The following is a 15,652-nucleotide window of genomic DNA, read 5'->3' on the forward strand; positions in this document are numbered from 1 at the left end:
CCGCAGGGCTGCTGCCATGCGAACAGGCCAGAGATCAGCACCCCGTAGTCTACCCCAGGACTTGTCCTGTTCTCAATGTAGGTGAAGCATGGACATGGCAAAGTACTTTGAAGTTTGTATGCATTCAGGAACAACCCGTGTCCGAGAGTCTGCAGTGACATGCCGAAGGATCATTCGGGCAGCTTAGTCTCTACTCTACTCCAGACGGGCCAGCCATCGGTCGGTGAGCTGAAGCTGACTGGTGCCATCGGTGACTCAGTGGCGATGGAGTCCCAGTTCCTTATTAGCAATTTCATCTGCTCATTGGCTCTTCGGCACACTTGCCCACTTGGTCGTGTGGTTGACTCCGCATGATCCGGTCTCGCTGTCTTTGTCTTGTTCCTTCTGTTGCATCGTCGCCGCATCTTGAAAGGCTGAGCCAGACTCCGGTTATATTGCTGTGCATATCATTCGTCTCTCCAGATGCTCGTCAAATTCCTTCCATCCCCCATTCCGAATCTTCTTCGCCAATGCGGGGATCAATAAGAATAAGCCAGCAAGCTCCTGTTCCTGCTCTTCCTCCACGAAAACGAATCCTCGTGGCAGCGCTGATCGGAGACCCCAGAGTCCCGTCGGTCGGGGTTCGTCTCCGCGGTTGCGATTGCTAAAGATGCATGATGTATGTATGCGACAACCTGCTCCAGCTCCAGCTGCCTGTCCTTCCGATTCAGGCATCGTGCGGTGGTCTCGCGCATCATTGCCTGACGCATGCTTGCTCCAGGGAGGGTTACAGTACGCTGACACCACACCTTATCTTGCATTATCAGCTCAGCATTCAGCAGTAGTAGATAGTGCGTACTGCCGACAGCCGGTCAATCTAGAACTGTGGCAGGGATTTATCGGCCCCGACACGGAAAGCCGTTGTGCAGGTGGCCCGATGTATAGAAGGCACATTACTACTACCATATCAGGGATTATTCTCGCGCTCGGAGAAAGCGGACTTGTAACGTCGTATCGCACGGAGAACGGCCGAAATCGTATATGAGGTTTCCAATTGCTCCAGAGAGTGGATGATAGCAATCTCTAGCTTTCACCTGACGCGGGTCGACACTGTCGCCAAAGTCTGGGCATTAATAAGAGATTGCCTCGCCTATCATTCACTCCTCGCCGGTGACGGACCTCGTCCTCTGCCGTACTGCAAATTCTTTCTTTTCAACCGAGTCAGACGAGAAAGAAGAGAATCGGCTGCGTGAACTTTGAAGTCACCCCGAGCTTCGAAGGAACCGGGTATACGCGAAGGCGTCTGGGCGCTCTCTTGGCTTGTGACAAGAACGCCAATGATGCTTGCCAGCGCTTGGCCCGGCTTGGATCCTTGGAACTGCCATGATGGCTGAAAGCGAGAAAGCTGGGCACAGGGATGTCGCTGCCCATCGGGATGTCATGTCAAAACCCTCACTGCAACGTCGTGACGTCGGTTAGGAGGACCATTGGCTGACTGGGTGCATGAAGGTATAGCAGCTTCTTGTGATTGAAAGTTGCCCTTGGCCCTGGCGATAAAGCATTTTGAGGCTTGTCCCGACTCTCGAGTTCGGATTGTATCAAAGGGCTTCCCATCCCTCATGTCCTTCTTCCGATAAACGCCGATTGCCTTACTGACGCTGGCTCCATGCCTACCTTTGTCGATGACTGACGCATCGCCTTCAAGAGATTTAACGATGGGCATGCCGTGTTCAGGTCGGATCGTCGGGTGGCAGAGTCTTGCAGGTGAACGTAGAGCTGTTGCCGCTGGAGACCTTCTTTCGCTCCATTCCTGCCATATCTCTAGGTAGCTAGTCAGACGCGTCAAATTTCTCTACCTAGGCAGTTTGTTCTTTAACAAGTTTACCACATTGTGCCTCCTGAGTTTATGATTTCCTCAGTGATTGTATTGCTTTCCATTGTTTGTTCCCAAACCACCGGCACCTCAGTACCATACGCCCCTGTTCGTTGGAAGCAATTGTGTCGTAAATATCTTGCTATGAACCGGTATACGCCCCCTACGCTCCAAGGGCCAAAGACGCCTGTCTTAGGTTTAAAAGGGGCCAATAGTGATGTAGTCCCTTGAATCCCTCCACGGTGACACTATATCTCCTCTATGCCCTTTCCTTTCTTGATGACTGACCTTGGCCTCAGCAAACAGGACTTGAGGACTTGTACCCGGAACGAAACGCTCTTGAGACGCCTGCAACGGCCTGATCGAGAAAGGTTGGCCGCGTCGCGCTCGGCTTCCTAAGTACGCCCCGGCGGGCTGCGATACGATGCCCTCATCGACGCGTCGAAGGAATGATTTTCGCCACGACCTTACCATATTGTTACATTTATCCCAGCTACCAACAAACATAAACCTCAGTGACTTGCTGGCCACTGCTTTTTGAGCATCATTCAGAGCATAATTTGCACCTTGGCGATCGTATCCCCACGAATTCGAACGTCACATAGCATCGTGCGACATCGGCGGTATAGGTACTTACGTGCGGACAATATAATCTCAGATCGACGACTAGCTTCTCGGCCAGGGGTGATTGGTCGGTACTCGCGCTACAAGACGAGGCTCGAGCTTCGAGACGCTAGTGACACTATACGAGGACACTTTCCGATCGGCGAGGAGGAGCCTTCACCTGGGCCGTTACCTTGGCCCTACCGAGGAGAGAAAGATACGCCACATTCTACATTATGTCGGCGGTTGAGTCCGAAACGCAGTGTGTGCAGATTGAAATTGAAAATTCGCTTCGTTATCATGAATCTGAGGCAAATTTGATACGGCACTACCTAAGCCTCGGCAACCCCATGCTGCTCCATCAACTCATTCTCAATCGCCTGTCTGCGTCCCCGCTCCGCGCTGCTCGAATTATCCTTGAAGACGGCGTCCATTTGCTCAAGAGTGCGACCGCTTGTTTCAGGAACGCAAAAATACGCCCAGATGAACGCGAGTACACAGAATACCGCGAAGAAGACGTACGCGCCATAGCCCGTATCCTGAATCAACGGAGGAGTGATAAGACCCTGATGCGGTCAGTCAGGCCCTCTGGAGAAAAAGAAAGCAAAAGAAAGACTTACGATGATGAAGTTGAAGAACCAGCTGCCGCAGGTCGCGAGAGCCACACCCTTGGCACGAAGGAACGAGGAGAAGACCTCTGTAGACACGTTAAGAGAAACTTCACGTTCATTTGACAAGGGCTCTTACCTGATGGCAGCGCCCATCCAACCGATCCCCAGGTACCTCCAAACGCAAGCATGTACAGGAACAGGAAGGCGACGCTGGTCCAGCCCTGGGGTCGGTGCGCGGGCCAGTTGTCCGAGTAGATACCCACCAAGGCGGCAATGATGATGTGCGAGATGCCCATGATGGCGGCTCCCCATAGCAAAAGAGCACGACGACCGAGTCCGTCCATGGTCCAGATACTGGTGAGCACTCCGATTAGCTGGGTGACGTTGATGATACCCGACATGAGCAGCTGCATGTCGTACTCAAGACCCATGGTCTCGAAGAGCGTCGGCGAGTAGTAGATGAGAGCGTTGATGCCGACGAACTATGCTTGTTAGCCCCACTCACCAATTGCTTGAGCGAAGAACTTACCTGCTGGAAGAACATGACGAGAACACCAACTTGAGTCCGCCTCCAGCAGCCCTTCCTGAAACAATCGGCCCATGACGCGAGCTCTCGCTGCAAGCTCTTCTTCGCGCCCGGGCCTTGCAATGTCGGGTGCTTCTCTGCGTTCATTTCCTGGTGGAAGCGAACCTCAATCTTAATATCCAGGAGCTCTTGCTGGACGCGGTGATCGGTGATGGGAAGACGCCGCAACCTGGACAAACTCTGCAACGCCTCGTCGTGACGCCCTTTGGAGGCGAGCCATCGAGGCGAGAACGGCAGCATGATTACACCAGCAAGAAGAATAAAGCCGGGAACCATCTGCAGCAGGAATGGCAGTCTCCAGGCCCACTCGCCAGCCATGTACCGCGTACCGTAAGTGGTCCAATAGGCAATGACAATACCAAAGACGATGCAGAGTTCTTCAAGCACCAACAGGGCACCTCGGCACTCGGGCGGACTGATCTCAGAGATATAGAGCGGAGCAACCATGGACAGCATACCGATACCGATACCTCCAATGGTGCGACCAACCGTGAGCATAGCATAATCGACAGCCGCAGTCTGCAGGACCGAACCAACGATGAAGATAGCCACCGCAACAACAATTGAATACCTCCGAGAAATCTTATCGGCAAGCCACCCCTGGTTGAGAGCACCGACGAAAGCGCCCAGCTCAAGCATAGCCGTCATGAGGCCCTTCCAGAACCCCGAACCCGGATACCCATCGGCGATCTCAACAAACCGTCCTAGGAACTGATCCATGACTAGGGTGACGGAGATGACACCCTGATCGTATCCGAATGTCAGACCACCGAGTGTGGAGCAGGCGGCGCAAAGGAGGACGAACGGGTTGGCGAGGACACCCTTGAGGCCAGGGGGGCCGTAGGGCTCTCGCTGTCGGGACATCTCGGCATGCTGAATGTCAGCCTTGATGGAAGACTGGCTGTCTCGGACAGAGGTAGTCTGCTGGATCTGGCCATCCTCGGCCTCAACCTTGTCGGCCATGGCGGAGTATCAGAATAAAACAAGGTCAGTGAGTAGAGAAAAGAGTAGAGCTCGAGGCTAGCCTCCGGATCCATACAACAATGGGGGGAAGATGGCAGAATTTATGGCACTCGGGATGCCACCGAGACAACACGGCAAAGGGCTCAGCCCCTGCACGACCAGCCGGTCAGAGGCCGACCTTGAACGACCGAAGATACGCGGGGGAACTGACTCGAGGCCTGAATGGGCGACGCCTCCTCAATCCGGGGTGACTCCGGGGGGTAACGAGCCAATGAACACACCACGAAAAGTGGGCTCCGGCTTTTGAAGGATATCTTGGTAATCTGATTGGTCGGTCAGCAAGTAACTCAAGGCTAGGCCAGTCTTGGAGTAGCGCGTTTCACCCCCTCATTCCCCCCCGGTGTTCTCGTGCTTTCTCTCAGTTTCTCTTGCACTCGACGTCGAAGAGTAAGACAAGTTGATATCCAATGCGCAAGTAGAGCATCTCAATTGAACGGTCTGCTACTGTATCTGGGGCCGTCTGGCACTATCAACGCCACTTGTCTGGGGAAGGACCGGGTCGCGTGTAACCCCATGGGGAACCATCGGGTGGCCGATCTTCCCCGTTGGGGCCAGGGCCGCCGGGCGCTCTTTGAGTCTCTGTTGCCTCACGGATTCCTGTTTCCGGTCGACGTCACTCCAAATCCTGACCAAGGACTCGCCCGTCATTCGTCCGGCCAAACATTACCCTCTTTGGCAGCTTACTCTATCCGGCAAAAGGGGTCACCCATCTCCGGTGTCATCTTGTCATGCACATCGATCGTTGCACGCACAGAAGACTGGCATGACAATGACAGCCTGAGTTACATTCGTGGTCTCAACTACCCTAAATGTTGCCCCCACGCGGTACATTGAGTTCGTGCGACAAGAATTCAGCGAGCGGTGCCATAAACACGGACTCCATCTCGCAATGGCATTGCCATGAAACATCAACATCATTATACATGACCCCAAGCCCCAACCCGACCCACTAAGTTCACTAACCTACGGGGCTGATCTCGGGGAGTGCTCTCAATAGCCGTCCGCCGAACGGCAGGCGATGGTATGCCCAAGAGAACCGCAGGATTTTAAATCCCTCATTGTTGACACTCGACAGGAGGTCCGTGTCTTTCTTTGCTGAGGAAGAAAGTAAACCCAGAACTGTTTGAAGGTGTCAGACTGGTCTGTGCTGTACCCGGTCTGGGTTGGACGTGAGGGGCGCGGGCGAAGGGCTGCGCAAATGTTAACGTGAACCGCATCGGGCCGTCCTCGGGGCGACGAGTTGTCGTTCCTGCTCCGTGGTCGACTTGGCTGACGGCGACAACGCGCATCATCATCTTGATCAGGGGGGATAAATCGCCGCCTTCGTTAGTATTCGTCGTTGCTGGCTGGCGGGAGCGCGATTATGCGTTCGCGCCTGTACACGTACCGGTCTCCAGCTCCTTCTCGCGGCGCCTCAAAAATACGAGGATCGGGTCTCATGTAGCCATTGAGAAGGACCTACGTTTGGCAAGGTCGCGACGATGGCTGGTGTATGGAGACGAGAACAATGCCGAGATATCGGCGCTCTTGATAGCTAAATGAGCGACCGTGCTGCTAACTTAGCTTCGACTTCGAGTCCGAGAAGATAGCACAGCTTCACCTTGAACAAGGCTCGCTGATCTATGAACGAGATGTACCTCTTCTTCCTTTCCTTGCAAGAAACCGATGGCAGAGGCGTAAGCTGCCAAGTGATTATCTTCATTTGGCATGGCCTCGGCTTGGAACCTCGCTATCCAAGTGTCCAGCGAATTCTCAGTAGCTACTGGACTCATTCTATGTGACGTTCTGATACCAAGCGGGTATATCGCCACGCTACAGAGTTTGACTAGAGGTGCAGAGTGAAAAGAAGACATTCTTAGTCCCGCGATTGGCCGACATGTATGTCTTCCGTCCATGCGGGACATGGACTCTCAACGCAAGCGACCGGCTATCCACAGACGCAAATTCCACCTCATACAACTAATATTCTATATAGAAATGTTGGCAGCTTCAATAGTATTGGCGATTCTATAAGCAGGTAAATAGTCAGCGTCCAGTTTTGGACGGATGTGGACCATTGGGCCCAGTTTCCCCATCTCAGCCACTGGCACTCAGAATGACTCATGATGATTCTCCAGACGAGGACGGATAGAAAACCCCAGTTGGGCCCTGAATCTATAGTAGTCAATCAACTCAAGTCTTCAAGTCACTGTGGAGCCCCTGAATCTATATCCTTCAATTCCGCACACTGCCTAAGCATGCCCGCAGAGTCAGACTCCCACGCCCTCGTCTTCGGCGCCGCAGGCCTCCTAGGTTGGGCAACGCTCAACCAACTACTATCGAACTATCCTAGCACCAACCCCTTCCCTCGCGTAACAGCCGTCCTGAACCGCCCAGTTCCGGAACCAGATCTATATCTCCCCTCTGGACCCGACCGGCCCTCACTTCAGATCATCTCGAAAATCGATCTGATGCATGAGGATGGCTATGATCTAGCAAACCAACTCAGGGAGAGGGTTGATGGTGTTGAGGGGGTGACGCATGTTTTTTACTTTGGTATAATCCACTTTATACCAGCTCTGTGATTTCTCTCTTGAGGGAGGGTGTATACTGACAGATATGGATTCGCAGTATTCTCCCCAGTGACCGACAACCACGAAAAAGAAGTCCAGCAGAACTGCGCGATGATGCAGCGCGTCGTGGACGCCCTTAACATCACGTGCCCGAAGATGCAGTCATTTGTTTATCCTGGTGGCTCAAGGGTACATCCTTCATCCGCCTACTTCCCCAGAACCATCCAAGAGCAAACACTAACAAAAACCCTGCAGGGATACGGCATCTACGAACCAAGCGGAATCTTTTCACCCCCCTTAACCGAATCCCTAGCCAACAAATTACCACCCTCCTACGCAAAAACAGTCTCATACCCCTGGTTCCGGAAACTTCTTACTGAAGCCAGCAAAGGCAAAGACAAAGACAAAGACAACGGCAAGAACTGGACCTGGACATGGACGGAGATCTGCCCCGATGCAGTCGTGGGTTTCACGCCGAATGGGTCGGGGTATAGTCTTGCTTTGCATTGGGCGCAGTATCTTAGTTTATACGCGTTTAATCACGGCGCCGAGATAGGGGAGGGAAAGGAGGTGGAGATTCCGTTCCCGGGGAACGAGGCTGGGTATAGATCGTTGTTTACGCCTGTTTCGGGGCGGATTCTTGGCCGGATTGCGATTCATGCGGCGTTGAATCCGGGGCAGTGTGGTGGGAAGGTTATTAATATGCTTGACTGCGATAAGCCCGTTAGTATGAGTGAAATGTGGCCTGGGATTGCGGCGTGGCTTGGATTGAAAGGGGTTGGGCCTGTGGGAGATGAAGACGTGCTGAAGCCGGGGGAATATATTGAGAAGCATGCTCATCTCTTCGAGGAGAATGGGAGGCCAAAAGGCTTGACGTGTGGTGTCGGTGCTGGGAATAATCAGCTGGACGCTTATGGGTGGTGGCTGGGATTCGATCGACACTTTAGCCCTGACCGGTTAAGATCTGTGGGATTTACGGAGCAGCGCGACCCGATCAAGGGCTGGCTGGAAGCGTTCGAGGGACTTGGAAAAGCTGGAATCATATTCTGATGCGCAGTTATAGTACAATCGATACCTTTTCCCATACTGCTTGGTAACCATATTTACAGATACTCCATGCTTACGCATAACCCAGTCGGGTGAGAACATTGTAGAACAGATTCTCGCCCTCAACATCTTCTTCGCCCAAGAACTGCAGCGGCATTTCTACCAGCGTCCCTCTGATCTTCGAAAGCTCCTCCTTCACCTCCCTTGCCCCCTGTTCACCCTCCGAGAAACTGTCCTTGAGGACATGGCCCCATTGCGCGATATAAAAGCTATCCAGGCCAGTAAAGCGCTTCTTGTAGAGAGTCTCATACTGCGACCAGGTTTTGATCGTGTTATCCGGCACCGGTGCGAATACCTTCCAAAATGCACGAGTATTTTCCTGTGCGGTGTTGTCCCAATACCGCAGGAATTCATCGCTAAGCGGGTCCGAGACGAGCGAATCCTCCACAGAGCCATAATCATAGTCGTTTGGTACAGGAGCTGGCATAAAGTTACCATCTGGCTTTCGCATATCCTGGGGTTGGAGAAGGCCCAGGTGCTTCCGATAGAGATATCGTCGAAATGTCGCAGCGAACTTGCTTGCCTGGAAGGGCTGGCCATCCATCATCGAATCCAAAGGAGCTTTGTCCTCGATCACGAGAGCCATCTCTGAATCACGGCTCCCCTTGAGTGACCGGTCATTGAGGTTGGCTGAACCGCAAATGACAACGGTGTCGTCGACGATGAGCAGTTTGCTGTGAACATAGACCTCCTCGCATACGAAAGCGTCGATCTCGGGCGCAGCATCACCGGGCGGCCAGGGAACGTTTCTGATATCCTCGCCACCAAGCATGTAACAGGAACTGACAGTGTCCCAAGCGCCGTATCCCCGGGCAGCTCCGTTCTGCTCGCGGTGTGCCTGGTGGTCGGCCGCGGTGGCTGTCTCTCCGAATTCTGGAGTGCCAATCTGCGTTGGGACTCCTAGAGGATCGAGCATGTTGCGAAGCCCAAACGGGGAATCGTTGTTGTCGCCATGGCTCATTCTCAGCGCGCGCTTCAAGGGGCGGATGGGGTTGATACGATCGTAGCTCCTCAGATTGAAGAAGCGAATATACTCAGCTGGATCAAGACCCGCATCTTTGAGTTTCTCAAAGACACTTCCACTACCCCGGTTGATGGAGTCGTACTGTAACTGCATAAGCGCCCGGGAAGGCTGACCAGCGATGAGCCACTGCAGATCTCCTGGAAACGCAGGCACTGCAGGCAGGACAACAAAGACCTTGAAGCGTTTTTTCTCCTCTGCAGCACGTAGAATGCGCTCGACCAAGGCTTCACCTACACGATTCCAGACGGTCCCAAACCAGTGAGTTGTGCTAGTAATGAAGAACTGGTTTTCAATGTAGACAAAGTGCTTGCTTTTCTTGATCACATCAACATATGCGTGGTAAATGCTGTTCTCCGTGGGCGTCCCGTCGCTCCAAAGAGAGACGCTGCGCACGAGTTGACAGTCCGCTGAACCCGTCATGGCGCTGTGAGACGGCAATGATCTTTCCGGAAGTGGTAGCGGCTCGTAGTGGCGCATTCCAGGGAGATCAGCATTGTATTTCATGCCATGAATGAAGTTCCAGCGATCGACAAAGTGTTCACAGAGATGGAAAACAGCAGGTCCAGTCAAACTGACCGAGATGTCCTCCCATCCCAGCCGTGCGGTGGTCCGACGATTCATAGTAGTACACTCCCAGTCATCCAGATTGGAGTAGTCCATGATCCGAGCGTTGTTGTAGTCTTGGCCCGGAAAGATAGTCTCATTCTGTCCGGCGTGGGCGTCCGCAATTGGGTGTTGGATAGTGTCCCATCGACCAAACGAAAGATCAAGGCCTCCTGTGAAAGCGACTTGCTGGTCGACAATGACAAGCTTATCGTGATGAGCCCAGAAGAGGGTCCCCCACTCCAGAAGGCCAAAGAGTGCCCGGAGTGTCTCGTCAGAAAGACTATATAGCTTCGACACCCCCGCTCCAGATGAATAATCGAGGAGGCTTCTAGCGGCCGACACGACGTCTTCAGGTCCTTTGACATGGTCGGGGTAACGGAAAACTGAGATATTGGGATGAAGAGCCTCGAGTGCGGTCTTTGTATGCTTGGAGTTCACTATAGCCAATGTGTCAGTAAGCACATAAAGGCTCTGCGAGTGGCGGGGCGCTTACGGCACATGGCTAGGGGTACCTCCTTGAAGACCACGATGTTGATCATAACACCGCGCTGCGCAGCTGCCAGAAGCATGCGATCGAGCCGGTATTGTTCGTTCTCGGATGGAGGTCGCCGGAGGTAGACTTCAGGCGATAGCCACCCTGTCTTCTGTCAGCCTCGTATAGAACCAGTCACAAGCAGAGCCCAGACAGCCCAGGATCCAGATCGACTCTTTGGCCGCCAATAATGCTTCCGAAACGGCCCAGAAGTATGCGCAGCCATCCACGTGGAATTTGACATTGTTGCCCTCGTCAACCGGTGCACAGCTCGTAAATCGGTGCATCTCGATGGGAAGCCTTGCAGGATCTATTGCCAGGTTAAAGACCGATTCGGTGGTTTCGCTCAGCCCGGGGCTGGTGCTTATGTCGCCGATATTGGTATCATTTGCGTTCAGGGCGACGCGGACACCGTATCTTGAGAAAGAGGTCATTATTGCAAACGGGGTTAAGCTTGACAGCGCTTCCGAGGATTGTTGTTGAGCTGGGCGCGACTGAGTGGCATCAGGTTTGTTGGTCGTCGGTATTCACCAACAGCTTGAAGGCCCAAGAGAGAAAGAGCACCTGTCGCGCCCTTGGTGGAAGGTGCGCCAATGAGGCACATCACGATTGTACCCGGCTGGCATAGACCCAACTCTCATTGTTAACATTCTGCCGTCTGATAAAAAACGATTCATCATTGAGTCGGGTGGTGTCTTCATCGTCGACTGATACGCAGCGGCAGTGTTTCTTCGATGAACAATGGGGCAACTGGCGTCGACGACTATGTCGCGAGGCCAAGGTGAGCTTGGCAGAGCTTAGCCAGATTCACATAATCGACCACCAGCAGTGGCTAGCTTCGGGATGAATTTCTGCAGTTTGGAGGCAGGCTGCAGGAGTAGAATGAATGAGGGCAAATTGTCCCGAGCGCACGCCGTCAACGCCCAGACCCCGAACTGGAAGATCATGATTACGGACTGGGTCGGGGTAAGAAGATCTGCCATTGCCATAGTCATTATGAAATTTGATCTTTGATCTTGGCATCCATTTGAGACCGTCGTCATTCCATCTTGAGTAATCGGTGGCAACTGGACGAAAGGCAGGGCCTTGTGAAATCGCTACAAAAGTTTCGCGAATCAGCGGGAAAGGCTATTTCATAAGCAGAGTGTAACACCTGAAACAGTGTAGAAAGCATAATGCCCATTGTTTTAGGTTTTCAGCAATCCTGTGGAGTGGCGGGCAGGACTTTCCCTGCAGAAGTGAGAACGTGCAACTGATTGTATGTCGGATTGTCGATCTGCCGTTTAGCCAGGTCCCAGCAATCCGGAACTCGATCAATTCAATTCTACAATTCGACTCGCCGAGACGGCGAAACCAAATCAAACAAAGCGCATAATTGAGCCTGTATAGTGGATGTCGATAGGGGAATTATGTTGCGGTGGAGGCCAAATATCAAGTATGTGGAATAGGGAGCAACCAGTAGCGACGTATCAAGATGGCGATGGTGGAGGCGCCCAAGACCCTGAGTCGGCCAGCCTTACTCAGAAGCAACTTCAACAAATCGCATTGCCACCAGCCCGATAGCCCCATTAAATAGGGTTGCTCAGTGACCTGCACATCAGGTAATCACTTTTGCCAGAGGCTCAGAGCTGACATAGCTCCCTCGTGGGCGGGGGGGATATCCTCAGTTTGCCGTTCTAGGAACACCTGGTCTCGACCCCCGTTTCTGTTGCGGAGAAGCAGATCGCTGGTGGCATAACGGAGTGCAACTGCCGAAGAAGGCCAGTGCTTTTGGTAACAAAGTTTCGTGGTTTAGAATCATGTTATAAGAAGTGGTGGCCCTTCTCGACCCACTGCATTGACATTGACCACCACCTAGACAAGCATCGAGATGGAGGGTCTTCCCCGCTGCGCGGTATGTTCTATAGCTTCTCAGCTAATATCACGAGTCACTCACTGGTTGTCTTTCAGACGGAATGCCTCCTTCAGGCAGGAAGCGCCTCATCATGCGAGCTGACTGATATGCAATGTATTTGCAAGGATACGCAACTTCAGACTCTACTGCAAGGCTGCATCCTCCAGTCATGTAGCGTCAAGGAAGCATTCAGTGAGTGACTCGGCCTGGAAATGTCCGTCAACAAACTGACCCAACAAGCCGCCAAGCGGTTATCCGATATGACCTGTGGCGTAACGCCTGAAGCGCAGACTGACACGCTTGTCATCGTGAGCACGATATTCCTGGTCATCGCGATTATTTGCGTTCTTTTGAGAGCAGCTGGGCGGCTCATGGGGTCGAGCTTGGGCATGGATGATCTCGCCATCGCGCTTGGACTGGTAGGTTCTCGTGCTGGCAGTTGATGTCATTTAAACATACTAAATGGCCTAGGGCGTTGCCATTGCGATCGGAGTTATCGCCTTTCGGAGTGAGTGGCGCGTATATATCTGGCTTGCAAAGCATACTGACCTAGCCTCAAGTCCGGGATTTAGGTCTGGGGCAAGATATCTGGATGATATCGTTCGGCAACATAGACAAGATACTTGAAGTGAGTTCTATTTCACTGTTCTTCCGCGACCTCACTGACCATCGCGAATCACAGCTCTTCAACGTCCTCACGACCATATATCCGCCTTGCATATCGCTGATCAAGATGTCCATGCTATTCCTCTACCTCCGGCTATTCCCCGGTAATAAGATTCGCCTCGTCACAATCATCACCCTCGTTCTCACCACTGTCTGGGGAATCATCTACACGATCGTCGGCACATTCGTCTGCACACCACGAAGCTACGCCTGGACCAGCTGGGACGGCGAGCACCAGGGAACGTGTCTTAACGAAACAGCTATTGTTGTCTCCCACGCGATTATCAACATTATCCTGGATGTATTCGTCATTGGGCTCCCGATACCGACCCTGCTGAAGTTGAAACTGTCCAATACCAAGAAGGCAGGTGTTTGCATGATGTTCCTCATCGGTCTTCTGTAAGTATTGCGCCCAATATACCCCGGCCCCATCTAATGTCTGTACAGGGTCACTGTCCTCAGCATTCTCCGCCTAAGCACAACAACCGGCTTTATGAAGTCATCAAACCCAACAAGTAAGTCACCTCTATACCTCGTACAAGACATCCCTAACCGCTTTTTCTCTTCCATTAGGAGACTTCGTCCCAGTGAGCATCTGGAGCGTCCTCGAAATCGACCTCGGCATAATTTGCGCATGCCTCCCCGGAACACGCGCCTTCTTGAAGATGGTCCTACCGCCCTCAGAGTCAACAATGACATACAGATCGTACCGACCGTCGGGGGAAAGCCCATCGACAGACAAAACACCCAAGTCATTCAATTTGAGCGTAAGCAGCAGCGGGAGGATCCGGCCAAGCCAGAAGGCGAGACAGAATGACGATGAGTTTGTTTCGTTACGTGAGATGTAGACGGCATTGGATTGAGCATTTGAAGGGTTGATTATCTGTTTTTGGTTCTTTTATGCTTTTGATGTCATGCAGGCAATGATACGACAAGTTAGTTTTGGCAAGGGATATGACGTACCATAGTCATGGAGATTCCTACATTAGCATCTGTTGACTGCGAGCGATGCTCCACAAGTAATGCCGGTATTCGATCACGAAGCAAATAATGAAGCTCGGGAGACTTACCTGAAATAACTTTCAGTCGGTGCTCTATCCATGTTCAACCAGCGATGGCTGAACTGCGGCCATTGTGCTCGCAGTCCGATATCCGCCAACCCATGAACAAGGCTGGAACCAAGCGGGCCAAGTACATCATGGTAATTGCTCTCAATCACGAATACGTGCCTTATCTCCCTCCACCGAAGACGATACGCCGAGGCATTTGTCCCGAGGTCGTCAGGAGGGTGAATCGCCCGCCCGAGTTTGGCCCATGGCGAGCGCGCACTGAAAGTTTAGCCCCTTGCACCACCCGTTAAGAATACATATAGATAGCCCACGAGGTCCAGGCCTCAGTGCGCCAACAAACCTGACACTTGACGGACACTGTCGTAGAAACGGCGACGTGTCGACCTCCCTGCGTGACGTCCGATGGTGCGGTTCCAGTCTAGAACTTGAACAAGCCAGCGCGAGGTTTCGAGCCGTGTTCGTCAGGATGAAGTCGTAGATAGGTAAATAGAAGTCAAGATAAAGTATGACGGTCCTACTCCTGCGTGGTTCCCACGCCTTGGCCATGCCGTATCTATGTCAGTGGCGGGTGGCATAGAGTTCAAGGAGTTCGACGCGCCAGCTCTCTCTCCTGACGCTGCATTATGATCTGGCTCCCTGAAGAATCCTCTTGGACCTTAGACTCACGACGTGCATGCTTTCGCGATGGTCTTGGCATCGAGCTAGGGTTACAAGTGAGGTCATTAGGAAGGTGGCGCAGTGGAAGGGGGATCACATTGGCCTGGTCCCGGTTTTTCCATGGTTAGGGCCGAGGCTGGTGAGCTTGATTTAATATTAGGCAATTTAGCAAACCACGAGATGGCGGGGAAAGATTTCCATAATAGAATTACTTATTTCTTCTTCCCGGAGCAAGGTATTGTGAATGATCTTTCCGTGGCGTTCTAAGCTGAAGTTAGGAAATTAGAATGCATGCGTTGTCTGATGCTGACATTGAGACATCAGCTGGATGCGAGAGAGGGGTCTTAGCGGGGCTGATGGAGAGTTATACATGAATGGCGTATAGTATCATATGTAGACATACCCTGGCTGCATGTGACAGTCCCTGGTCAAGAAATTGGCATTCAGATCATTCTTAAGAAAAGTTTTGGCCCATTCAAATGCGAGTCGAGACGGCTGCGACATTTCATAAATACGCGCCCTGAGCATCATGACTGCCAAGAGACTTCACATCCTGATAGACAAGCATCGCGTAGAGTTCCGCGGCTGATCTCCAAGAGCTTCCTACTCCGTAAGGGAATCGTAACGCCGATGCGAGTGGAGTTGTACAGCTGGCTGTGGCGGTGCACCCCGTTGTTGTCTTGGCCTGAGCTATTCCTTGGCCGTAGCAAACAATCACCACCGTTCGTTTAGACCGTCTCGTTACGATACTCCGCCAGTAATACTTCTCTTTCCATTTTCAGCTGCGCCAAACGCCCACCAAAAGTTGAGCTCAGAGTCTTGGCCTCGCGGTGGAGCTGGCCTGAGACACGCCGAGCCCTTGGCTCACC

General features: G+C 52.6%; 5 protein-coding genes across 5 annotated transcripts; 3 read left to right on the plus strand and 2 right to left on the minus strand.

The window, feature by feature from the left end:
• The first annotated feature begins 256 nt into the window (after positions 1–256).
• On the plus strand, positions 257–920 carry BDV17DRAFT_101146 (uncharacterized protein). Its single transcript, XM_073753688.1, has 2 exons — positions 257–662; positions 807–920. Exon 1 carries the CDS (start codon positions 351–353, stop codon positions 645–647), a length of 297 nt encoding a protein of 98 aa, XP_073614950.1. The 5' UTR covers positions 257–350; the 3' UTR covers positions 648–662; positions 807–920.
• Positions 921–2,780: 1,860 nt separating this feature from the next.
• Positions 2,781–4,826, minus strand: BDV17DRAFT_264847 (sugar porter family MFS transporter). Its single transcript, XM_073758091.1, has 4 exons — positions 3,596–4,826; positions 3,203–3,548; positions 3,076–3,152; positions 2,781–3,021 (listed from the first exon to the last, which is right to left on the minus strand). The coding sequence occupies exons 1-4, from the start codon at positions 4,613–4,615 to the stop codon at positions 2,788–2,790; spliced, it is 1,677 nt and encodes a 558-aa protein (XP_073614951.1). The 5' UTR covers positions 4,616–4,826; the 3' UTR covers positions 2,781–2,787.
• Positions 4,827–6,156: 1,330 nt separating this feature from the next.
• On the plus strand, positions 6,157–8,277 carry BDV17DRAFT_282146 (uncharacterized protein; the record flags this gene model as incomplete). Its single annotated transcript, XM_073760153.1, has 4 exons — positions 6,157–6,163; positions 6,923–7,210; positions 7,286–7,416; positions 7,483–8,277. 4 exons carry the CDS (start codon positions 6,157–6,159, stop codon positions 8,275–8,277), a joined length of 1,221 nt encoding a protein of 406 aa, XP_073614952.1.
• A 70-nt stretch (positions 8,278–8,347) lies between these two features.
• On the minus strand, positions 8,348–10,783 carry BDV17DRAFT_282147 (phospholipase D/nuclease; the record flags this gene model as incomplete). The annotated part of the gene is made up of 3 exons (XM_073760154.1): positions 8,348–10,401; positions 10,458–10,601; positions 10,651–10,783. 3 exons carry the CDS (start codon positions 10,781–10,783, stop codon positions 8,348–8,350), a joined length of 2,331 nt encoding a protein of 776 aa, XP_073614953.1.
• Positions 10,784–12,366: 1,583 nt separating this feature from the next.
• Positions 12,367–14,024, plus strand: BDV17DRAFT_282148 (CFEM domain-containing protein; the record flags this gene model as incomplete). The annotated part of the gene is made up of 9 exons (XM_073760155.1): positions 12,367–12,390; positions 12,447–12,582; positions 12,631–12,809; positions 12,862–12,898; positions 12,951–13,018; positions 13,073–13,455; positions 13,504–13,571; positions 13,630–13,823; positions 13,977–14,024. 9 exons carry the CDS (start codon positions 12,367–12,369, stop codon positions 14,022–14,024), a joined length of 1,137 nt encoding a protein of 378 aa, XP_073614954.1.
• Positions 14,025–15,652: the final 1,628 nt, after the last annotated feature.

The sequence above is a fragment of the Aspergillus undulatus genome (genome assembly GCF_047715775.1).
Source record: "Aspergillus undulatus strain CBS 261.88 unplaced genomic scaffold BDV17scaffold_28, whole genome shotgun sequence".
NCBI classification, from domain to species: domain Eukaryota; kingdom Fungi; phylum Ascomycota; class Eurotiomycetes; order Eurotiales; family Aspergillaceae; genus Aspergillus; species Aspergillus undulatus.